The sequence below is a fragment of the Corvus kubaryi genome, unplaced genomic scaffold, assembly GCF_017639235.1.
Source record: "Corvus kubaryi isolate FWS band 111438036 unplaced genomic scaffold, C.kubaryi_AGA036_p1.0 37300, whole genome shotgun sequence".
Taxonomy (NCBI): domain Eukaryota; kingdom Metazoa; phylum Chordata; class Aves; order Passeriformes; family Corvidae; genus Corvus; species Corvus kubaryi.
In genome coordinates, this window is record NW_024581093.1 from 10,212,387 (window position 1) to 10,237,306 (window position 24,920).

Below are 24,920 nucleotides of genomic sequence, written 5' to 3' on the forward strand. Positions count from 1 at the left end.
TGATGAGGCCTTCTATGAACCAAATACTGAATGTCTTTATTAATGTGTGTAAGAGAATGTGCCTAGACACAGTCACCATAAAGTTGTTTTGAGAAGGGGAAAATATTTTGGACTATACTTGGCTTTTTTTAAATCCGGGTATATAATTAGAATCAGAGAAGAGTAAAATGATTTGGGTTGGAAGGGACCTTAAAGATCATCTGGTTCCACCCCCCCGCCATAGCAGGAAACCTTCCACTAGACTGGGTTGTTCAGGGCCTCATTCCACCTGGCCTTCAGCTTCTCTGGATGACCTATTCAGGGCCTCACCACCCTCACACTAAAGAATTTCTTCCTAATACCTATCCAAACCCCCTTGCTTTCAGTTTAGAGTCATTCCCCCTCACCCTGTCACTGAAGAGCCCAGAGAGGTGGCCAGTGTTTCACTCAATAAATGTCTTCATACCTGAGGGGTTTGTAGCACTCGTTGTAGGATGACAACAGAGAGATTTGAGTCAAAGCCATTTCAGTCTGCAGAGGAATTATACAAGTAATTTCTCTTTTGGTGTTGGTTTCACACATCATGTCCTTGTTTGATTGTCATGCTGAGTAAATCAGTGGTTGAGCTTTGCCTGACTTGTGTTAAGATCACCAGGTTTTGCCTAACTTCAGTCTAAGGCTGTAAAGCAGATAAGGCTCAATCAAAACTTGATACTGTCTGCTTGACAAGTTCGTGAATTTTTGTCAGAACTAATCTGTTGTTTTTGCTTAATGTTACAAAAATCCTGAATGTTTTTAATACTCATGTATCACATTTACTTCTGGTTAAGTTTATGTAAAAGAGCTTGTGATATTCCTAAAATTCTCCCAGTATTCTCAGGGGATTATTTTGGGATATGTGTGCTTTTCAATTTTCATATAGTAACGTAATCAGGATGTCATGTGGGTGCTTCAGCGCACTTGTATTTCCCTGTGTGCTTCTGATACAGGATAATTTTCGTTGTTAAACATTTATTTGATAAACATCTCAAGAATAATGAAATGCTACTGATCCTTTCAGTTTGGTGTTGGCCTTTGGTAGTATCAGGGGAAAAATAAAGAGTTAAGATAATTGATGGAAATTTTGTTTTCTTGACTATAGCCCCCTTCTTAGAAGATTTCTGTTTGCTCAAGAGCTATAGAAAAATGCCATGGACTTTAATAATGCTATGAACTAGCTTTCTTGCCTTCTTGCTACTTTCTAAACCACTGTACAAACATAAAAATTGGTTTATATTTCTTTGTCTGAAAGCTCTTCTATAGGTACCATAGGTTGTTCAGGCCCACAGCACTGTATCACAAAGCAAAAAATGAAAATCCTATTCCTTGCTTTTTAAAATATTGATCAGCCGTATAACTTAAACTGAAAGTGCAGAAAATACATTGTTGTTTTCATATGCACATATAATGGGAATAAGGGATTGGATATTATATGAATAATTTTCTTTTATGTAATATGTCTTATCAGTTTGGTTCTAAAGGGCCAGTTACAAAATATTGTTGTTGCCACTCCTAGATTTTACTGAAACTCTTCAGATTAAAAAAAAAAAGGCTAAAGAAATCAGGAAAAGACACAGAAAAGAAAAACTGAAATTAAGTAAGTGGATACAGAAAACCCACACAAGCATTAAATAGTATCAGAAAAAAGGACAGTTAAGAATTCATGGGCTTGTGTATAAAATTAGATTCTGGGTCAGTGCAAGTCAAGAGAATTTAGTCTCAATAAAATCATAGATGCAACTGAAATGACAAGACTTGGAGTAAATGGTTTGTAGCCCATGTCATCACATTTTGTTGCCTCAGTGTAAAGGCCAGAAAGGCCTGTATTGTATAGCAATAAAGGGAGAACAAAAGCAAGGCTTTTAGGGGTAGAACATCTCCAAGAAAATACTGTCTGCACAATAATGAAAGAAGGTTAATTTTCATGAGAGAAGGTTATTCTGATGATCGTCAGCTTTGCTGCAAAAAACCAGCAGAGTTCTTCTTCATACAATAAAGTATGTAACGTCTGTAAGCTAAAATGATTGGAGTAATAGGCAGGGAGTGATATTGTTTCACAAAAGACTTTGAATGACTTCCAGATGCCACTGCCAATACAAGTCACAATCAAAATGACCCTGTAGTTAACAGCAGTAAATTTTCACAGAAAGGTGCCCTGAAGCAAATGGGTATTTCAGCCAGTAAGTCTGATGTTTTGATCTTTCTGTATCAAGTGCTCCACTTTTGGCACACACACTCATCTCTAAGGAACTACAGTCCTTTACTGAAAATATTAAAAGCATTTAAGACGTAGGAAAAGCAGTGTGGTACAGTATGGATGATGAGCCAAGCTGGCAATGGCTGGGGAAGCATGGGGAAAATGAGGGTGAGCCCTGGTGCATCCGATCTGGATCATGAGCTTGTGTGGCTAACTTTGTCTGTACTGGATCCAGCTGCACCACTATGTGTACTTGTATGCTAAAGAAGGATTTGTTTTTACTGTATAGGCTTCAGCAGAAAGACACATGAATGCCAAATTCAGAATGAATATGATTTCCTGCTGTAGGGAAGCAGTAAGCTGCAGTATTTGTATATAAAGATAGATGAGGCAGGGTGTGCATCTTCTTTTACATGTGTATTGCTTCTTCGTACAGCCACCCGTGTCCCAGCCAAGGAGAGGCTTCCAGGAGCATAGAACCACTGCCTCTGTTGAGGCCAGAGTTGTAAAAAGTAAGGGAAAGTCATTTGGGCTAAACTTACCTCCGTGCTGACACAGATTTTCGAAAATTGTTTTGGATTTATCCATGTTTAAAATGAGAGCATAAGGAAGGTCAGACTTTGTTGTGGAAGTCCAGTGGGCTTATGCTGGGCTCCCACAATTGCTGTTTTGTTCTCTGTCATTTCATTAGGATCATTGCACCTGCTACTAATTGCAGTGTGGGTTATTAATAATGAAAGAGTTTTCAAAATCTAATTTATTTCTCATGTTTCTGGCTGTTCAAACAATGACTATAAATTAATCAGGTTGCTGAATCAATTTGTGATCTATTTATTCTCTTATTAACTTTTTGAAAATCTTCTTTTCTGTTTAAACGTTCCTTCATTGTGTCTTCATCTGTGTGTGGTCAAAAAACAAAAAAAAAAAAAGAGTTTTCATAGGCAGATTGCAGCTGACTTTACCTTCAGGGTCTTGCTTCTTTTTATTAACAAATGTGGTAAGTGTTGTGCACATGTAGGAGACACAGTTTGTGCCCTCAAGAAACAGTAGAAACCAAACCATGCAAGCACTTGTGTTTCTGAGACGTGGAGTACAAGAAAAATAGTCGGTGGTTTGTACATAGATTGCTACTTCCACACATTTGATCATTGGATTAAAGATAAAAATGTGTAGTTTTGTGTGGTACTTGCCAACAGGGATCTTTAGGAGTGTTTAGGATTACTGGACTGGTTCTCCAGCCTGCTGTAGTGAATACACTCCAGACCTGGCAGGGCAGTGTTCTGTGTTTAAAAGAGCTTTAAAATCCCACTAAGACAGGACTGGTTTATACCTACTACTGTTACTTGTAATGGCCAAGAATAATTGAATGTCACTAAAGGAAGATGCTTTTCTCTCTCTCACCCCACCCTGATTTTGTTTACTTTCTGCATTTGACAACAGTTGCAATATTCTCCTGAATCCTCAGTCATCCTGTTTCCCTATTGTTTATGTGGGTATTTCTCACTGCATCAAGAGAAGAAATGTTTTAAAATAGAGAAATGCAATTCTTATTCAACAAAACAAAAAAAAAAGCCACAACTGGGGGGAAAAGTGAAGTCTGGGGCAATTATAGTAACTGTTGCTACACTTAACTTATTAAAAATATATTTAATTCATTAAAAAGAAAGGAAGCAAACTGCATGTTGAGAGTGTTGGTTCTGTAAACCTGTGAAAATAACTTCACCTGACACTGTTGTACGGTAACTGCTAATATCTAAACAATGTTTCCATCTCTTTTAGGATCAGAGTCACACACAAGTTTCCCAGTACCGCCAGGATCACTCTCTGATTATGAGATCTATTGTCAATATGACTGATGCTGCTCATTCGGGAATTATGGCTCCGTCTCAGCTCACCACCATTAACCAGTCTCAGCTAAGTGCGCAGCTGGGGCTAAATTTAGGAGGCACTAATTTGCCACACACTTCTCCCTCCCCTCCTGCAAGTAAATCAGCCACTCCTTCCCCATCCAGCTCTATCAATGAAGAAGATGCAGATGAATCAAACAGAGTAAGTTATTCCATGTGCTGTAGCGAGCAAGCTTCACACACCTACACACTGCATTTTCATGGATGTGGCAGTATCAGCTCAGCTGCAATGTGGTCATTTCAAATAGAAATGTTACAGTAAAGTGGAATATGATTAATTTGCTGGTTACCTTCTTTACTTAAGAAGTTTCCATACAACCTCCATAATAATAAACCTAAGAATAGACAGAGACACACACACATATATATACATATATATATATTTGGTCTAATTTGTCTCAAGTTTTCAGATCTGTTGAATTTCTTCACGCATCAGCTTTGGACAGTTTTGCCATTTTGGTATTCTCTGGAGTCATGTAAAACATAGATGTGTTTAGGCAGAAGTAAAATAAGCTTTCTTCTAACTGAAAGTTTAGTTAACTTATATTTTGCTTTCAATAAATCTCTTATAAAAGGAAAAATTATTGACCAAATGAAGTACAAATGTTGTTATAGCAGTATATGTAAAAGGCCTAATTTAAGACTGTTCCATGAAAGGTTTTCTCATTAAGTTGATGGAAGTTGTGCATGTGGAAAACTCGTTGTACAGGATCCTCAAAATATCTGAAAATTGTATCTTAATGGGAAAACATAGATGGCCTCTTCAAAATATGCTATGAACTAAATCTTAATTTTTTTTAATGCAAATTAGCATTGGGTGTACTTTTTCAGGTCAAGCTCGTAGGATGTGACTCTCAGAGCCATGCTTAAAATGAGTAGTAACTGTTCATGCATTTAGTTCCAGTAGATCCAATGAGATGATGCTGAGACTAAGTACTCTTTGGTAGAGAGAAGGGCCTGCACAACAGGACTCTCCCAGGAGTTGCCTACCTAGTAGCTTTATCCATATAATATTAAGACTGACTGTCAAAAATTTTTTGCAATTTATCTGACTTATTTCATTCATTTACTGACTGTTCTTGTTTTTACTGTTTCTTAGGCTACTGGAGAAAAAAGAGCTGCCCCAGATTCTGGCAAGAAGCCCAAGACTCCGAAGAAGAAGAAAAAGAAAGACCCCAATGAGCCACAAAAGCCGGTGTCAGCATATGCCCTTTTCTTCAGGGATACACAAGCTGCCATTAAAGGACAGAACCCGAATGCTACATTTGGAGATGTTTCAAAAATAGTGGCATCTATGTGGGACAGTTTAGGAGAAGAACAAAAACAGGTAAATTGGTTCAGGGTTGTCTCACAAGAAGTAATATAGCAATCCTTGTTAAAAAAATCCTTCTACCTCTGTCCTGAGTGGACCCTGCTGCTTGCTGATGTAGAGCTCTACTTCTGTAGAGCTACACTGAGTTTTGAACTTGCCAAAGACCTGGCATCTAAAAACTATTTTTTTGTAAGAGCCAACAGGTAGTGTTAAATGACTGTATTTGTCTTTACATTTTAAAGGGCAGTTTGTAAAAGAGCTCAGGTTGTAGTGTCCTAGAGTCCTCTTAAAACCATCTTTTGATGATTCCTATTTCAAAGCCCTTGTTTCCTATTAATAAGTTAGAAAAGAGGAAGGTACAGCATATTTACCAATTCCTTTGATCTGCCTTACGAATTTGTTACAAAGCATGTTGATTTCTAACCTTTGAAGCCAATCCTCTGAGTCTCATTATAATGTTGTGTGTGAAATGCTGTCTCCAACTCCAACTTGGTACAGAGTGATGAGTTTTATACTTCCTTGAGGGTTATTGTTCTTCCTATACACATTTAACTGCTGCACATGGATTGAAGGGGGTTAAAAAAATACCCTTTGTTTGTCTGTTCCCAGTAACAGTTAACAGATGCTTCTATGGCAGAGCAGATTCCCAGATAGGACACCTTTTGGCAAGAGATGAATGGTACTTGTTTCTGAAATCCATTTGGAAACTTTTAGTCTGATCTAACAGATGATAATGAACATGATTAAAAGGTGAACTTTAAATTTACTGATGATTAAAAATACAGATTTATTCATTTTTGCCTAACTGTTCTTGTTTAACTCAAGGGGATTCTTTCATGATGGCTTTGGGGCAAGTCCAAGCTCTTTGATCTGCCTTTTCTAAAGGTGTACAGGTTTTTTTTATATGTAATTCAAATATTTGTTTAAAAAAAAAAAAATGCACAGGTGTATTTTGCTATTCTGGACTACTGCTGATACATTTTGGCATCTGAAATACTCAGTGTTCTAATATCCCTGCCACTTGGAGTCAATAAAATACTCGTTTCTGGGGAAGTAAAGATTGCATAGGTAGTCTTGTCAAACAGTTGGCTGCTCAAACTGATGTCAAATAGCAGCCTTTTGTTATTCATGGTAATCAACATAAACTGTAGTGCAAGTCCAGCAGGTAGGCCTGAAAGCCTGTAAACACCTGCAAGAACATTTAGAAATTTCAAGGAAGAAAAAGCACATCTAACAGTAGAGTGTTTTCAGGGGTTTTGGTCTATGTTTTTGTTTCTTTGCAAGTGATTTTGAGAATATTCTGGCAAAAACATCTTGATAGTTGAAGTTGGTGAAATTGTGGTTTTTTTTCACAGGTATATAAAAGAAAAACTGAAGCTGCCAAAAAAGAATACCTAAAGGCACTTGCTGCCTACAGAGCAAGCCTTGTTTCTAAGGTAAGCCTAATAATACCTTCGATGTAATGCAAGTGAGCTTTTACCAACGATATTGAAATATTTGGGGCAAGGGGGGATGTTATGCAAAATAAAAGTAGAATCCTAGGATTTCTGTAATACAGCTCTACAAGATGTTGTGCTGCTGCTTGAACCCTGCTTAGTCTCTGCAAAAATAATTTCATCTCCCTACTGGCATAATAATGATTACCAGAAAACATCTTTGTAATTGTACATCTTCCTTGAGCTGCAGAGGCAAAGTAATGCACTTCACTACGAAAGTAAAATTCAGTCATGAAAAATATACTGACCTTTTGACATTAACATTTGCAAGCTATTTGCCGAGGTTTGTTTTTCCTCGAGTGCTGCTTCTCAAAGGACAGCCTTGCTTTACGTGGAGTTGGAGAGCAGTGGCTGTGTAACAAAGCTTAAGCATTTCTTGCAGGTGAGGGGAAAGAAATGCGTGGTGGCTCTGAATTTGGAGAGTACTAACAAATGGACTAGCTGGCAGTGAGCCACATGGAGTATTTTAGTGGATCTTGAGTTAAAATAAAACCTGTGAAGAAAACAAAGCTCTGCTGTCTTACTTGAGAATTTACCTTTCTAGACAGCAGCACTATGCAGGTTGTAGTTCTGCTGCATCTGAATATTGTAAATGGAAATGTGCTTATAGACATCTAAAATATGGGTAAAACATTACCAAGGTGATTATTTCTCTAATAATATAAAGAGCAATTAGAAAAATATATTCAACGACAAGAAAGCAACAGAGGGTGATGATGTCGTAACTCCTGAGAATATTTATTTGAATGTATAACTGCAGAGCATTAGTAAATCATATGGAAAGTTGCTGTGTATTTTACTTAATGTCTAAAAATACAGCATCAGAAATTATACACATGTGTTTTTGAAAGCTGGAAGATTTCTTCTCCTTGTGTTGAGAGGCTGTGTTTTTCTGTTGCCTCTGGGACTTATATAAGATTCTAAAAGCCTTTAGTATCGCAATGCTAAGTTCAAGAGCAGCAGGAATTCTAAATACCTTTGAGGGATATTATTTTGTGAATCTTAAGTTCCCTTTTCAAAACCATTAGAAATCATATTTTTTTCACCAAATCCATGGGACCTGGACTGCCAAGTAACTTCTGAGTAGATTGCAGGTGGAAATAACTCAAAGTCACTGTACCTCATCTCCTCTAAATAAGTCATCCTTGCTGTAGATTTTTCACATGAGATGGTTGCCGAGAGTAGGGATGGGATGGACACTTGTGCAGCAGTTTGTTACATTCTAAGGTAAATGTCTAAAGTGTGCCAGTTAACTGCTCGTTGGTTGCTAACTCATGGGGAGGGGAGTGTGTGTGCTGCTCACTCCCAAAGAACAGGTTTTTTTAAAAAACATGCAAATATGTTGGGCCTGTTCTAGCTCTTTTAGCGACAAAATGCACGCGACTTCTGTGACTTTCTGGTGTTGATCAAGAGCACAAGTTAGCTTTTGTCCAAGTAAGACCTGGAGGTACCATATAGGGAGGCAGATAAAGAGGTGATACATGTATTGGTGGATCAGTGACTGTTTTCAGGCTGCAGATTGATCTTTTCTGATAGAAGACAAAAGATGACAAAGGTCTCTGATAGCTGTTACTTTTATTTCCATGTAAACAGTAGCAATGCTTTTTCTGTTGAAAAGACAATTAATTTCTTTTCCAAACACAGGCTGCTGCAGAATCTGCTGAGGCCCAGACAATTCGTTCTGTTCAGCAAACGCTGGCTTCCACAAATTTGTCTTCCTCCCTTATTCTGAATAGCTCTCTTTCTCAACACGCGGCGGTTTCAGCGTCTCCCCAAACTCTTCAGCAGCCCCTTTCCAGAGCAATTGCTCCAAAACCCTTGACCATGAGACTGCCAATGAACCAGATTGTAGCTTCTGTTACCATTGCACCGAACATGCCGACAAACATTGCAGCTCCATTGATAAGCTCTATGGGCACAAACATGGTGGCAACGCCGTCTTCGTCTCAAGTGAGTCCCTCGATGCAAAGCCAGCAGCACCAGATACAGCAGCTCCAGCAGCAACAGATGCAGCAGATGCAACAGCAGCAACTACATCAGCATCAAATGCATCAGCAAATACAACAGCAAATGCAGCAGCAGCATTTTCAGCACCACATGCAGCAACATTTGCAGCAGCAGCAGCATCTTCAGCAGCAGATTAATCAACAGCAAATGCAACAGCAACTGCAGCACATACAGCTTCAGCAAATGCAGCAGCAGCAAATGCAGCATATGCAACACCAGTCACAGCCTTCTCCTCAGCAGCACTCTCCGGGAGCCCCGCAGATCACTTCTCCCATCCCTGCCATTGGGAGCCCTCAGCCAGCACCTCAGCAGCACCAGTCACAAATACAGTCTCAGACACAGACTCAAGTATTATCGCAGGTCAGTATTTTCTGAAGATAAATGATCTTGCGACATGGCTTTGTGTTGATGGAGGGGGTAGGGGTAAACCATATTTGGCTGAAAACTGTAAATTGTTGATGGTAGTTATGCAGGGATGCATAACAGATCAAATGATCCTCTAAAGTGTCTATTAGATAGGCAATAAAGAACTACAATGTAGCTGTGTATCATCTTTTAGCTGACTATAAATCATTTTGTTTAAAAGAAAAAATGCTGTTCTCTTTTTCATGTGATGCCTTTTTAATTTATTTAAGCTTTACCTACAATATGTGAATCAGCTGGCCTAATAAATACCTGGACCTTATGACTGCAAAATGGCCTTCCAGAGTTATATGCTATAATCCTTCTTTCTCTAAAAGTGAATAATGCACTTCAAGGCAGTATGAACTCATGAAGCCCTTAAAGCACAGTTGTAACTACCTGTAAAATTATGATTGGATTTCATACAATCATACTTGTATGACATGAGTTAGTTGATGGCATTTTTTGTCATGAAAAAATAGAGTAAATCACAGATTTTTGCCAAAGCTCTTATTTTTTTTTTCTCTCCTAAATGTCTTCAGAAAAACAAATGCAAGTAACTGGACTTAAATGTTTGACCCAACCTTTCACTTCATTTCTCCAAATAAACCTGCCATAGTTCGTAAGAAAATATATATTGACATTTACCCTCTTATGTTAATTCCAATTACAGAACAAATGTGAATATTATATTCTGTGTCGAAGTGATGAGTTTCAGATTTAATACACTGTATTTTTAAAAGGGAAATGCACTTAAATAAAACTGTTATTACAGAAAGCTAAGATGAAAAATACAAGTTATTAATACGCTGAAAACCAGTAGAATATTTAAATGAAACTCCACAACTGAATAATCAATGTAAATATTTTCTTTAAAAGTTGTAAGTTTTCATATCATGTGTTGTAAAGTTTTCATAAATGAGGCTTTAATGTAAACACTGGTAACATGAATTATTAATTGCTACATTGCTTATTGTGTTTTTATGCTGTTTTATACTTTTTTATGAGTTATGATAGCAGCAATTAAGTTGTTTGTATTTTGCTTATCTAAAATAAATGCTTTTATCTTGCTATAGAATAAACACATTTCAGTAAAACTGATGAGCTGTAAGTCTTTGACAGAGAAACCAGAAATGTTTCCTTCTGCAAATGTTTTCTTGGATTTTTTTTAAACTCCTTTGGATTTTTATCAAACATTCTGGGTGAACAGGTACCAATGGGACAGAGCAAGCACTTGGCTCTTGCACCCTCCAAGGTGCTCTGCTGAAGAGTGATGGGCAACTTCTCTGAGGTGTCTGGGACTTCAGAGAGAGAAAGCAAGTGGTGGAGTCACAAGACATCATGGTGCCCTGTGTTGATTGATCTGCAGGAACAGGGTAGTGAACCTGTCTCTCAGCAGTAATGTCCAGAAATGCAAATCAGCACAAATTTTGGGCTTTGTTGTATCTGAGAGTTTCAGATGTAAACGCAGCTACTGCCATGGGCTTCCCTCTGTAAGCCTCCAGCTCTTGACTTGGGCTGATCCTGAGTTGTCAGACTTTTCTCATAAAAGTAGAACATGATGGAGTGGGAGGGATGGAGAGGGCAGGTATTTCGTATGAAACATTAACATCCAATGTGTTGTCAGGTTATTAGTGCTGTTCATATATTTTTGCTCTGAACAGAAAGGAGAGAGCCTTTATTTTCCTGTTTCCATTCTCTGCCTGCAATATCTGTGCTGCGAGTGCAGTCTGACCACTATCCCCAGTTGTCTGGCATGATTAATTACAGCATCTGTCCTGTCAGAAGCTATAATGAAGAGGTCTTGATAAAAATTGCAAATTACCACTGGCAACAATCTTAAACTGCTTATGATAAAATGAAAATTAAAAACAGCAAGTGTCAAGCCTGAGCAGAATCCTAATCCTGTTTGAGGCATGGCTACCATGCTCAGACCACAACCCAAAAATAATGGAATAGAGATCCCCAAAAAGTTGCAGCCAGACTTGAGGGAAGAGGTACTATACCATGTGAGTTTATTCATAATGAATTCAGCTTTCAATATTTCATCATCCTCAGGTACTCTGTTTATTATGTACAAATATTGAACAGCAAGAGATTCTAATTATAAATTTATAGATTTCTTGGAGCAGAAAAAATCATGTATAAATTGAAGCTTTTCATAATGGGTGTTAGTTGACAGCTACCCATGCTCCTAATAGCTTTAGCATGATATCTAATAATGCCTGGGATGGAGGGTGTTTATTCCAAGTGCAAGGAAGCCTGTCTGCATTAGAAATGGCATGACAGAGGCTGGTTGGGAGAGATTTTGTGTGTGTCAGTTTTAACCAATGTTACATAACAAAGGGAACCATTTTATAGTCGTTTTTGAAACCTTTAGACAAATGTCTTCAGAAATAATTGCTAAACTGCATGTGACAGTAATTGTGTATTAGTTCTATAATTGTCATTTTGAAGACCTATGAAGTATCGTTGGAAAAATGTCACTAGTGATAAGAGTTAATTACAACTGAAGTCTGTTTTCAACTATTTGCAGCGAGAAGCAGGTGTTATTACACTCATTAAATGGTTTCATAAATCCTGGGTTTTATCACTTTTGATTAAGAGCTGCTGAACTACTGATGTTCAATTCCAGGAAAAATAGTTTTAATTACTGCAGCTAAAAAAAAAAAAAGAAAATTAATCATCAAGCAGGACTGTACATTTTAAATATCAAAATTTGAATCTTGAAAAACTGGAGCATCCCCCTGCTTGCCACAAAATTATATTTTGCATTACCCACAATAGCATATTGCAGAACATCTTGTGTTTCAAACTGTGCAAGTTTGTGTTCGTGTTCTCTAAGTCTAAGTGAATAACTGTGCTATCATAGGTCATAAATAAAACTGTTAGTTTAAATTGCTTGATATGCAATTTATACAAGAAAAATGCAATCATCTGTATGGTTTCAGTGTTGTGCATGGTTTTTAAGAATGTTTTCCTTCATAGCATTTACAAGCACTTAACTGCTCCCTTCTTTTCCCGAGGTTTCAGATGCTTTATCACCCTGGTTAACCACATTCTACTTTCACATTAACCCAGGTTGACACATGATGAAAGAACATAAGGAGGTTTAATTTTTAGCTGACACAGGGTCATTAGTTTCTAACTTGGAGAACAAAGCCTTTAAATACCTCTGTGCAACATAATCTCAATTTTATATTATCACCTGACCATTGTGGTTTGCAGGACAGATGGATTAAATATCTCAAGTTTAACCACAAGTCTTGCACTGACTCTTTTCAATGGGGATTCCTATTTGAATGGCTCCTTTTCCATTTCTCACTTCATGGAGTATTTTGCAGCACTGGACTGCATTCTAACCTTTCCCTCCCCCCTTTGTTTGGCTTTTGTTTTGCAACAGCTGTTATTATCGTTTTTGGTCAGCTGTGATTGCTGGAGGCAAAATAGGACCAGATGGTGTTTTGCTATGCATGAATGGCGAGTTAGAGGAGTTTAGATTGAATAGGCCAAGTTTGAATGGTGTCTATGCACCACCTGCCCTCTTCAGCAGCAGCACACACATCATAGGAGCATGATCTGTCTCAGACCTACTAGAATTGGATGGGAATGGAGAGCGCCTCGTTGGATTTTCTCCATATTTATTGATCTTCCATGCACTAACAGCATAATGCAGTACACAGTCAATTTGAGTTAATTGGATATGACACAGCATGTACATGTAATCTATCACCAGAGTCTCCTGGTACACTTTAGGGTTTGCTGCCACAAGAACATGCAGTATTAGCCTGCATTAATAGGCTAAGTGGATGGAAGTAAACCAGGATCATTGTAGGGTTTGATTTAACAAAATATACTGTAGTTTTACAATTGTACCCTTGAAACTGCCAGAAATGCAGTTAACTATGAACATTTCTGATTTGAAAGACTGGGGCTGAGTATTTTGTCACAGAAAAAAATATATGTCATTCCCATACATTTCTGTGAGATTTGCCTGTGAAATTTAAACAAATGTAGGGAGCAGCGTCTATAGGGATGGGCCAATGCCATTCAGATGAGTACCAAAGGGCTGCTTTGGTAACCTAAAACTGGTCAGAGAGGCGGAATTTAAATGTTACATAAAATGTAAGAACTGTTGTATGCTCTGTTAAGGCTGACTGAAAGACATGGGGTACGAAAGACTTCTGCCTGGATGTTACAGAAGAAAATATATATGTTATGAATAATGAAAAAATATATAACAATAATATATAATACATAAATTACTTGCATTGTTACAGCAATTGGATGTTTCAAAGCCTACTTAATATGTAACTGAGGGTTGCGATCATGCTCTAAGTTGGCAGGAGCTGCTCACTCAGTGTCTTTGTCTGTGGTGTCAGGTAGCCAAGTGAGCTACTTTATTATGAAAATTGCATCCAACTGAAAAAATGCTAAATATTTTCAAGTGCCTGTGGGAAAAGCTAAGTTTGTATTAAAGGATTTGGTTCTTAAAGTCACCAAGAAGTTAATGCTTCTCAGGTGCATTGGAGGGAGAAAATTTTTGATTATAATACTAAAATCTTTGAGAAGTGAATGTATTGCTTTGAACGAGCTCCTCTGACACTTCAATAGGCTACATTGGAGATTTAGAATGCATTCTGTTTACCTCAGTTAAAAACCAGAAGTGGTATTTTAAATAGTGGGTTTTTTACAAGTTCGTGGAGCATTAACATCTTCAGCCCCTAAACAAACCAAAGTAGTAGAGAGTTCTCTTACAAGGTTTAAAATTAAATTTATTTTAGTTGTCTAGTAAAAAAGGTTGAACAGAAAATTATACTTGTCCTGCAGTTATATGAACACTTCTTCCAGGTATCATTTATTCTCTTTCCTCTCCGGGAATATCTTTATGATGCAGTTACCTTTGGTGTGTTATTTTCTCCAAACTGGAGCTGCTACATCATTGTAACTCTGCTGCTCTAATTGTAAAAGAGAGGCTTTGATCCAGCAAATCACTTTAGATGAGCTGATAATTCATGTATAATAGTAGTAATTTCATTGAAGTGACTACTCATATGCTCTGTTATACAGTTGCTCAAGTGCTTTTATAGATCAGGGGTCTGATTACAAACCATTGTATTTGTTTTCCAAACAGATCTAAGTATTTATAATAATAATCAGAACCTAAAAGTAATCTTACATTTTCTGCATTTTCTTTTATTAAATTCTATTCTAAACAAGTCACAAGTCTCATTTTCAGGTGCAGGTATCTAACCTTAGTTCTGGTTCAATGACTGTGAATCATCATAAACGTGTAAAGAATTACCCACCTGATGGTGAATTGTATCTGCAGTCATTTAGAAGAAATGGTCTGAAAACTTCTACCTGGATCAGCAGTCACAGCTCTTGACTGAGCAGATGCCTTAACCAAATATTTGTATTTAGAAAACAGAGAAGTAAATGCAGGCAGGCAAAGTGCCAGGGTACCTGCTGGCAATATTTTTGAAACCTAAAGGGTGTAGTAACTCTAGGCTGGTTTATTTTAATGCTATAGCCCATACTGTACTGATAACAAACATATACATTGCATTAGCACTAAGCACATAAATAATAAATCCCTTATGTTACGGTTTTCTTGCTGATAGTTAAAGGTGCTTGATCTTGGTTTTGGTATTCCAGGAATCATAAGAATTGACCATTATATTTAAAAAATAGTAAGTAGCTGTACCATTTCTTACTTTCCTCTTCCTAATTTTGGAAGTGAATATTCGGTGTCTGGGAATCAGAGCTCACTTTGGAAAATTCTGCTGTATGGACTGTTGATCGTGGGATTATTACTACTGCCCTGTTGTGTGTGTATATATATATAGATACATAAAATCTTGCACCCTGCTCCTATCTGCTCACTACCTGTGGAAGGCTTGTGCTGAAGAACTTCTCCTCTTCTCCCCCTTCATGTTCCTTCTGTTCCTGTGGGTCACAAGGAAATTAATAGATTGTGCACATACACAATAAATACATGTTTGTTTTAATAAAGAGATGTCCAGATGGGTGCAATTAATTGTATGTGGCAAATGTCTAAAATATCCATAAGTCTAGGCATGCTTTTGGGGATTTTGGAGTTAACATGTTAGGTGCTTTGCAGCACGGACTACCAAAGGATTTGGTTACTGCTTAGCCTGCCTTGGAACTGACAGAATATAGATGAAGCTAGTGATTATCATCCTTGTGTAAACAGACTTTCTCCATTATAGAATGGTGGCAGATAAATCTATAAGAGTTTTGGTCAATTACAGCAGACAAGTGTATTACAGCAAATCTTGAGCCCACAGTCAAATACATGTAATTCTGAGTGTCAGTTTAGATACTTGTGTTTCTATAAAGGCTGAGCAGTCTCTCTTTTCCTTCCTTTTTTTCCTTTAACCCAAGGCAAATGAAGTTATCCTTCACTTCAGAAAACGACCAGAACTTGCTAGTAGGCTTGGACAAATTAAACATCCTTGAACAAAAATTGTGATACTTTCACATTCATTTCTCTTGATGTTTCCTGTAGCTGTACTTGGTTTTAAACTGAAGGTGGAGTTTGTTCGATTATTTCTTTCCATTTTCAAAATTGCTGATCAGGAAAAAAAAAAGAATTGATGCACAGTTCTGCATCCCTGCCCATTCAGCTGCACAAGAGGCAGCTCCCACCGGGAATGGGTGCTGGTCCCAGCGCCACCAGGCACAGCAGGATGTGGGTGCAGCACAGGCTCCCTGTTTATCTCATTTCATGTCACTTTGGTGTTAAAAGTCAAAGCAAGATAGAACCGATAATTTCAAAGGGAGCAGAGCAGCCCATCGTGGGCCATTGCATCCCCTCATCCCCGTGGCCATTGGGTGTTTCACTGCAGCCTCTGGTAGGGCAGGAGGTCTCCCCTGTGCCAGCGGGCCCCGTTCGCAGCAACACCACGGAGCACTGCACCTATGGAATATTGAAACAAACTTTGAAGTGTACTCAGGGCTAAATAAGAGCCCATGAAACCCGTAGAAATAATCCCAATGATTTCAGGATACTTTGGACCAGGGCTTAGCTGAAAATGGACACAGAAATGCAGCCATTATGAGCACACTTGTAATTTTTTCCAATGACGTAGGAATATTTCTTGGAGAAAGAAAATTTGAAGGAGAGGGAGGAACACAATTTTCCTTCTGAATTGAGAAAATGAAAACTGTTGGGTGTGTGTTGCTATCACAGCAAAGTGTTTCTATCCAGGCTCAATGTTTCAGCATGTAAACAACTTCCACTGAAATCTGCAAAGTGCCTGTGCAGAGCATCTGGGAAAATATTTGTGATTTAAATGCATTAAGCAAAATGATAATGTTATTTGAGTTTGGTTAATCAATAACAGAGGAGAAACATAATGCTTTATTAACCTTCTGCCATACAATACAAAGTCAATGAAATAAAAAAATACTTTTTTCTTTTTTTATAATTTGCATAAATTATAGTGGGGTTTCATTTTAGGGAGTGTGGGTTTTTTTCCTCTATTGTTATCTGTATATTTTATCTGCAGTTTGTTGCTTTAGAACAATGTATTTGTCCACTGTAGACAAAATATGCACTTTGTTCAATTCCTTACTTGAGGTCAAATTCTCTTGAGGAGAACAAGTGTGGGTTGTGTAGCTGTCAAAAGAGGGTTTAGTGCTTGACCCTAAGAAGCATTCAAAGCCCAGATCTTTCTTTTTTTATTGCTTTTCATTTTCATTGTTTGTACTTTATACTTAAGAAGGGGCCTCTGCACAGGGGAAAGCCCCTGCTTTAGTATTCACAACTAGCAGCCTTCTACTGAAACACCTCAAAAGCTTTTCACAGCAAGAATTTGGAAACCACTGCTCTGTGTCAACTGCTGGTGCATAATCACACTGCACATGGAGGGGCTGGGGCAGGATGTGTGGGTACACGTGCCGGATGGAGCCCAGGGAGGATGGGATGGAGGTGTTGTAGGGATTCAGGGCACATGCATAAATGTTCTGGCAATAAACAGAAAGTAAGGCAGGTCTGTAAGCTTGGATGCAATAAAGCAGGAGTGTGAATCCAAAAGGTAAGTTGCTGAATCAATGTAGTTTAGAAGGAGGTACAGACAATAGCTGTTTAACTGGATGCTCACTGAAAAGTTGATGATACACTTTTGTATATCTGTGCTCCAACAGAAGTTGTCTTGCATTCTCTACAGATGGTGTTTATATAGTGTGCACAAGCTCAGAGTTAGAAACAGCCATAAAAAAGGCCGGAGATTTTGTGTAATTATTCACAATTACTATTGTGTAATTGGAAAGTGTAAGTTTTGTATTACATTTTATTTTCTAGAACTACAGTGCAATTATACTTGTAAAAGCTATTGCCAGTATGAGGTGCCTTATCTGTAAAAAATGCAAAATGCTTGTAGTGTTCCTAACTGAACAGGAGTTTTGGTTAACACACAGAAGTGGTAAAGGTGATTTCAAATCCTTTCCATCCATGCTGGCAAGATTGTTGGCCTTATCTTTTTTATCTCAGGTAGTAACTCAGTTCTCCAGGGCCATTCCAAGCGAGCCAGGAGCACAAGAGGACCAAACAAACAGATGGACTGAGATACCAGAAACCTGAGCAGCGGAGAAAGGTCACCTCTTTGGAAAGTTACACAATCCTTGTGGGAGCCTGGCTCCCAGGTAGGGTGATTTCAGGTGGGAGGTGGGCACTGCACAAGCCCTGCCCTCTGCTGCTAAAGGCATGAAACAGAATAAAAGAAAAGGACATGACAAGATAATTGGTCATCGACATAAATTGAGACTAACTACATGTACTATGTATTCCGGGATAATTTGCACCCTTAAGAAACCCTAACGAGGAGCAATTTCTGCCCTACTCGGAACAAAGTCTCCAAATAGGCATTCAGATGGGGAAGCATGGTTTTAATTACACAGATCTCCAGTCAACATCTGGGAGCCAAGGAAATGCAAGGGCACATGAGCAATTTGCATCACCATCATCTGGTTCAGCAAACAAGAAGCATTTCACAGCACAGGAAAATAAAAGTTGAATTAAGTCAAAAAGCCTTACAATGAAGAAATAAAATCGTTTTCAGGTTATTTCAGAGTATCGGGGAAAAAAAAAGAGAACAAAACAAAAGCAAAAAAAAAAAAACCCACAAAAAACCAAAAAACCCCAAAGACAACACTCTCAAAATTATGAACTGTATGAGCTTTCATGTGCAGCAAAAATTCCTCCAGAATTGTATTTGTTGCTTATAACAGGCAACTGGGAATAACATGAGAGGTTTGCAAAGCTCCTGCAGGGCACAGTGCACATACAGGCACTGTCCAAGCCTTGTTCTTGAGGGCAAGCCTTGTTCTTGTTGCTTTCTGCTTGTCACCACTGGTCCAGGACTCTCATTTTCATGCAGACTCGAGGCCGTGTCATTAGTCTCTGCTTCTTGTTCTCAACAGCCAGCCAGTCTCAGCCTGGCAACGTCAATGGTAAAGTGACTTTCAGGATCATCACAGAAAATACCTGAGAGAGGAGGGAACCTTCCCTGTGATATGGGGCTCTGTGGGCTCATGCAGGCCCTGCTGTGCATCAAGGGCACTTTGACTGCTGGCTACACCAGGCATGAGGGAATTGGAATTATGGAACCCCCATCCCTGGGAGTGCTTCAAGGCTAGGTTGGATGGGGCTTTGACCAGTGTGGTGTTTGTGGGAGGTGTCCCTGCTGGTGGCAGGAAGATTGGAACCAGATGAGATAATCTTTAAGGTCCCTTATTTTGTGTTTTGGTTCTGTTAAATAATTCACTCCATAAAAGTGGAGTGAGAGGAAAAGTTTGTTACGCAGGTTTTTGTTGACAATAAACAGGTGACTTTCATGAAAAGCCAAACCAGGTCACTATTATTCTTGGTGATTAATTAACATCTGTGGTGTTTAAATGTTGATAACTGCACCTGTTTCTTTAAAACATCCTCCTGGGTTTCCTGTGTGGAAAAGCAGAGGGTGAGATGCTGATCATCTGCAGCTCAAGACAAATATTACTGTGACTGAGGTTTGCTGGTCAGATACTGTAAGAAACTGAGTCCTTGGAACAAAGTAGACAGATGATTGCTTTGTGAATTTAACAGCACTTGAATAAAGAGTAATTAACCCCTTACAGGATCATATATAGAATTTCCATCCCATACTTTTAGTTTAGTACCATTGGGATTTTAGCCATCACCTCTTGAAATCCACTGAAAGCTCACAGTGGCTTTGGAGCTACTGGACCGAATCTTGACAGAGCAGCTTTGGTACTTTTATAATGTAAAAGAATTATTATAACTCAGAGCTGTGCTTATATTCCTGCTGGCAGCAAGATGAAGGCTGTTTGACTCCGAGCCCAACACAGTCCTGTTCACCTTTGCAGCCCTGTATGAATGACTGCAAGCAATACTGAGGTTGGGCAAAATTTGGGGATTTAGTTGGTGTTGAAAGAGTTGACACTGTTTCTCCTTATAGAGAGAGTGCAGTGTCTTGCTTTCCATACTTAGGCATTTAATCAGCTAGTAATTAAAAAAAGGTGCGGCCTCCGGTGTCCCGGTATTTGGTCACAAAGCACCATCAATATTGCTGGTTTTTCTGCATTTACATAGAGGTGGGATTAGATTTTCTACCCAACTCCTTTCCTACTTTTGGTATATATACAACTCTTTTAAGCAGTACAGATTTGATTAAAAAAAAAAAAGCCAACCCAGCAGCATAAACCAAAACCAACTGTGTTCATTGAGGCGTTTTCTACATCATAGCTGCTACTTACCATTCTTATTCATCTGGCATTTACAGAGAAAGCCTGTCTTGATATCTTGAAGGCACCTTTAATGAGTACACATCATGAATTTTCCAACTGCTTTTAGATTGAAAATGATTTCCTTTCTATTTGTCAGAGAATCCTTTTATTTTACATTTTAAAAGGTTCTTGCACACCTTCCCAGCACCTGGATTGTAAGTGATTATTGGCTATTGTAGTTTGAAAATGAAAGTTGGTAGAATTTACTTCAAGCCCATTCAACTAAATAAAAAAGTTAACTTCTGCTTAAAAAAAAGAATAAAACTGCCACATAGCTACTGTACCCTCAGCTAAATACCTGCTTTGGTATATTCATACAAAAGGTTAAATCCTGGACTCCTCTGCACAGCACCTGTACCAGCCATTCCACCCCTCTTGCAGAATGTTCAACCTGTCAGGCTCCTCCTGTCAGGATGCTAAAAGTTTATGGGGGTTCAAAATATGGACTGGTCAAAATCATCAAGGAAAATCCATTCAGGTTTCTTCCACACAAAGACATCATTTCTGGTTTGGGAAGCACCCTGGTAAAATTGGTTGGAGACTGGAAGGCAATCTGGGAAAATGGCATGTTGTATGTGTCTTGTGCTCACCCTCATCCCAGAGCAGCTCATGTTGGACACTGGAGACCGTGCTGGGTAAGCCTTTGCAACCCCTATTTTAAAGTCTTACGTTAAATGGACAAATTTTAAAACCACTGCAAAGGTTACTCTGGCTTTGGGAAGTTTCAGAATAGGGAAGGCAAAGGTCAGTTTCATGAACAAACTCTATAGGCAAAATCCATGGCAATGGGAAGCCAAAGAAGGGGGAAAATTTACTGTATTGGGTTAAGTTAGTCTTTTCCAAGCCCTAAGCCTAATTGCCAACACTGAGCAGTAGCTACTAATTTTTTCTTTATCGAACTGTTGGTACGTTAGAAGTATTTCCTTATTTTATTGTTCAAATACTACTAAAGAAGAGTACATTCAGCATTGACCTAACCCTGCTCTGCCAAACTGGCCAAGGAACTCTCAGTTTCAGTGGGAACAGATGGAGGCTCCTGCCTGTAAATTCACGGCTGCTGTTTGATCACCACTAATCGGGTGACTTTACTGACTTGGAAGTTTGGTGTAAGAAAATAGTGCATATTTTAGTCATAACCTTGTAAAACTTCACTTTGCATTTGAAAATATTTGGAGTGAAGAGAAATAATGAACTATCTCTACCCACATTAAATAGATAATTGAGAATATGAATATTAAGAGGGGTTACTGATTGATTTGCTGCAAGTTACTGTGAATTAGGTCTGCAAAGAAGAAAACAGGATTACAATTTAAAGATTGTAATTCAATGGCTTAGAATTTGTACCACTTCCCATTCTCATTACATTTGCAGGAATTAAGCACTTCTGTCACACAATTTAGCATTAACTAGGATAAAACAGATTTATCATTTCTGTTGTTATTTTGACCATCACACAGTCAAAGGCAGAGAGCAAGCCAAAACCATCGTTGTTGTTAATGTTGTTTGGTGACATGCATTACTGTCTGGGCAAACATGGCATGGAGTGGAAAGGACCATACCCCATGGATGGTCTGAAATTAAAATCTTGCTTTGATGGTTTAGTGAAGTGAAGCCATAACTGTGCTGGCAAGCAGCCTGCTTTCCACCGTGACCCCTGCAGAATGAACATCCTTCCAGCGTTGCAGGGGCGGCAGAGCTAAAGGCTGCTGGCTCTCTGTGGCGTGGTTGCCCACACTTGGAACACCTTTCAAGTGTTCCCACTCTGAATCCAGTGGTCGGGTTGTGGTCAGACTATTAATAGTGGCCTTTGAGCGGATTCCTTGAAATGGGGGGCTTGGCAGAATCCTGGCAGTTCTCCGGGCTTAAGCAATTTAATGCTGATGCCTGATGCCTGGGATTTAGCATACAGCCTGCTCAGTGTTCATATTTAAGGACAAATTTGCAGACAGGGAGCAGAAAAATGACTTGATTTTTAGCTAGCTATCACATGTGGCTGTTCAGTTTTTGCATGAAATCTTTACAGAGAGATCTAAGACTTGTTTTCCAAAACTCACCAGCAGAGAATATGATGGCAGTTCTTATGCAGAAACAAACAAAGCTCTATTCATGCAGGAAAGCTGTTTGTTTGTTAATGATCTTATGCAGGTAATAGCTAGTAGTAGTGATGCTAATTCATTGCTCAGAACACATTTTACCCAAAGTACTTGTATTTATTTTTAGGAAAGATGACATATACTGACTTGTTCAATACAAGAATACAATTCAATATAAAGAAATATCTGTTGTGTTTTACAGAACAACTGCCTTTATTCTCTCTTTTCCTTTGTCCCTTGAGCTTTAGAGTATGACTATTTAATTAAAAAGATTGAATGAGAGACCAAGTTTAATTTTTTCTAAACAATAAACTCCAACATATTTGACAATGTCTCATGCCTTCCTGGTATTTTGACGTATGCCTGCAGCAGAGTCTATTGAATTTGGTATGTGACTAAAATGTAACAAAGAACACTGTCTACTGAACTTTAAATCTGCTTGGTTAAATCACTCAATGTGCTGTACAAGTTGTACAGCTGAAACTGAAAATAAGCAGAGCCCTTACAAAACTTGGCCAAGAAGCAGCTTAGCTAAAATTCTCAAGATACGACTTAGGAGCTTTGGGGTAATTTTTGCAGTAAAAACCCACTGAAATGGTTACTTTATATGAATTCATCTTATTTTTTTCTCTTGTTACTTAGTAATACTCCATTAATACTTAAATTAAAACTGTAAGAAATGTATTTGGTTGGATCCTTGCAACCAACTGCCACAATGCTTGTTATTTTGGTAAATATATTTCTGCAGTAAGAACCCTGTCTGACTGGGCTGCAGAATTGGCTCAGCATTGACATCCATACAGTTAGACAATAAATCCTCCTTTTGCAGGATGTAAAAAACCCCCTTGTACTGGAAAAATAGAAGTGCTCTTTTGCATCTCCAGTACATCTGTTTGTCAGACAATACTCTGCAGGGGAGACACTTCCATCTATTGGCACATTGTAAATAATAAATAAAAATAACAATAAGGCAGTACATTATCACATTTAAATAACAAATAAGCAAAATAGGAGGCAACACCTACTGACCTTTGAAAGATCTACAGAGACTACATTTCATGCTGGATAGATCCTAGAGGAATGGGTCAAAGGAGATGAGAATACTCTTAGAAATCTGGTGAAATGCAGTTTGTTATAAATCCTGGGCTGAGGATTCAGCTTTGATCAAACTCTGTTGAAAGCAGTGATTGGAAATGAAAAGTGAGAATATTTATGTACTGTTTAATACAATAATCTGAAGCCATGTTAAACTTAAATGACCTGTTCCACATGAAGATTGCACCCTGAATTATATCAGGGCAGTTATAATGAAAATAGCAGGTGTCCTATTGCTTTTTGGTCAATTACCATAGTTAATGAATGAAGCAAATTTTTTATTACAATTTAATTACACAAGATTGTTCAGCTCACTTGCAGCATCTGTTTTTTTGCAAGGGCCTGCATGTTGAATCCAATTTTTTAAAAAATAGGTCATCTAGAGCACAAAGAGCTTGATCCAGCACTGCGCATGTGAACTTCTCTACCCAGAAGGATGGGAGATGAGCCCCAGTGTCAGGGACTGTATCCTCTGGCATTTCAGAGTGGAACTGTTGCATCCACCTTGGTGCTGGTCTTTCCACCTTCTCACTTTTTGCTGGAGCTGTGTCTCAGCACTGTATTTCTCAGCACCAATGACCATGACCAGCAGCAGCACAGAGGGATTTATATAACTACAGTCTCTGGTTTCAGGCTGTGACTTCTGCACACATGTGAAGTCAGTTGCCTTAACTGTTGAAGAAGGAATTCCTCCTGTAAAGTTTCCTTGGATGCCTGTCCTGATGCTCCTTCGGATGCTGTACCCCAGCCAAAATGCTCAAGTGGTACTATTAGCCTGGGCACTCCCAGCCTGGTGGGCTCTAGCTCAAACAGAAGGGACTCAGCTCTTACAAATGGGATGTCTGGATACTATGAGAGCACTTCACGGCACTGTGTAGCCTTGGCATATTCATTGCAAAATATCCTTATGGGTCACTGGGAATGAAGTACCTGTGGTACTGAGATGCACTCCTGCTACCAGAAGACATCAACTCAACAAATGAATTATTAAGTAAAATTCTATGGTCAGACTAAGTAATCACAGGGATCCCTTCTGCCCCTAAAATCTATTATCTTAATTCTCATTTATCCTAAGGCCATTTTGCACCCCTCTAGCAATGTAAATGGACCTTAAGGATTGAATATTTATGTCCCCTTTGAAGTATTTTTATGTTGCCAGAGTGATGCCTCAGTAACCTTTGTGTGAATGAGAATGAGGAGCTCTGAGTCCCTCAATTGCCATCCTGGAAGCTGGCTCAAGGTCTGGGGTTTTGCTTGATTCTGTGGTTTTCCATGTCTGATCAATACACATAGACTGTTTGGGAGTCCTTGTTTTAGTATTTTATTAGCATTGATTCACGTAACTTGTTTATGCCTTTTGTGCTGGGGATTGACTAGTTAATGGCATAACCAATTAACCACCTGCCCTTGGCACAGTGCTCAAATCAAGGTGCATATTTTTCCCAATCATACCAACCTGTGGAGATGTAAAAAGAAACCAAGGAGTAAATCTAACATGGTCTGGACTATAATCTTGGAAACAAGTCCTAATGGGTCTCAGCTGGACATCAGATGTTTTGGGGGTGTTGGTGAATCTCTGCT

At 38.6% G+C, this 24,920-nt stretch overlaps 1 protein-coding gene across 2 annotated transcripts in view; it reads left to right on the top strand.

The window, feature by feature from the left end:
- The window catches only part of TOX3 (TOX high mobility group box family member 3), a 78,956-nt gene extending 63,501 nt beyond the window's left edge, over nt 1–15,455 (top strand). The window contains exons 4-7 of one of the 2 annotated variants that reach the window (XM_042027517.1): nt 3,995–4,264; nt 5,222–5,449; nt 6,790–6,870; nt 8,575–15,455. In XM_042027517.1, coding sequence (XP_041883451.1) covers nt 3,995–4,264; nt 5,222–5,449; nt 6,790–6,870; nt 8,575–9,312 — 1,317 coding nt within the window. In that variant the 3' untranslated portion in view covers nt 9,313–15,455. The remainder of the gene's footprint in view (nt 1–3,994; nt 4,265–5,221; nt 5,450–6,789; nt 6,871–8,574) is intronic. The other variant, XM_042027516.1, reaches the window with a different exon arrangement.
- Nucleotides 15,456–24,920: the final 9,465 nt, after the last annotated feature.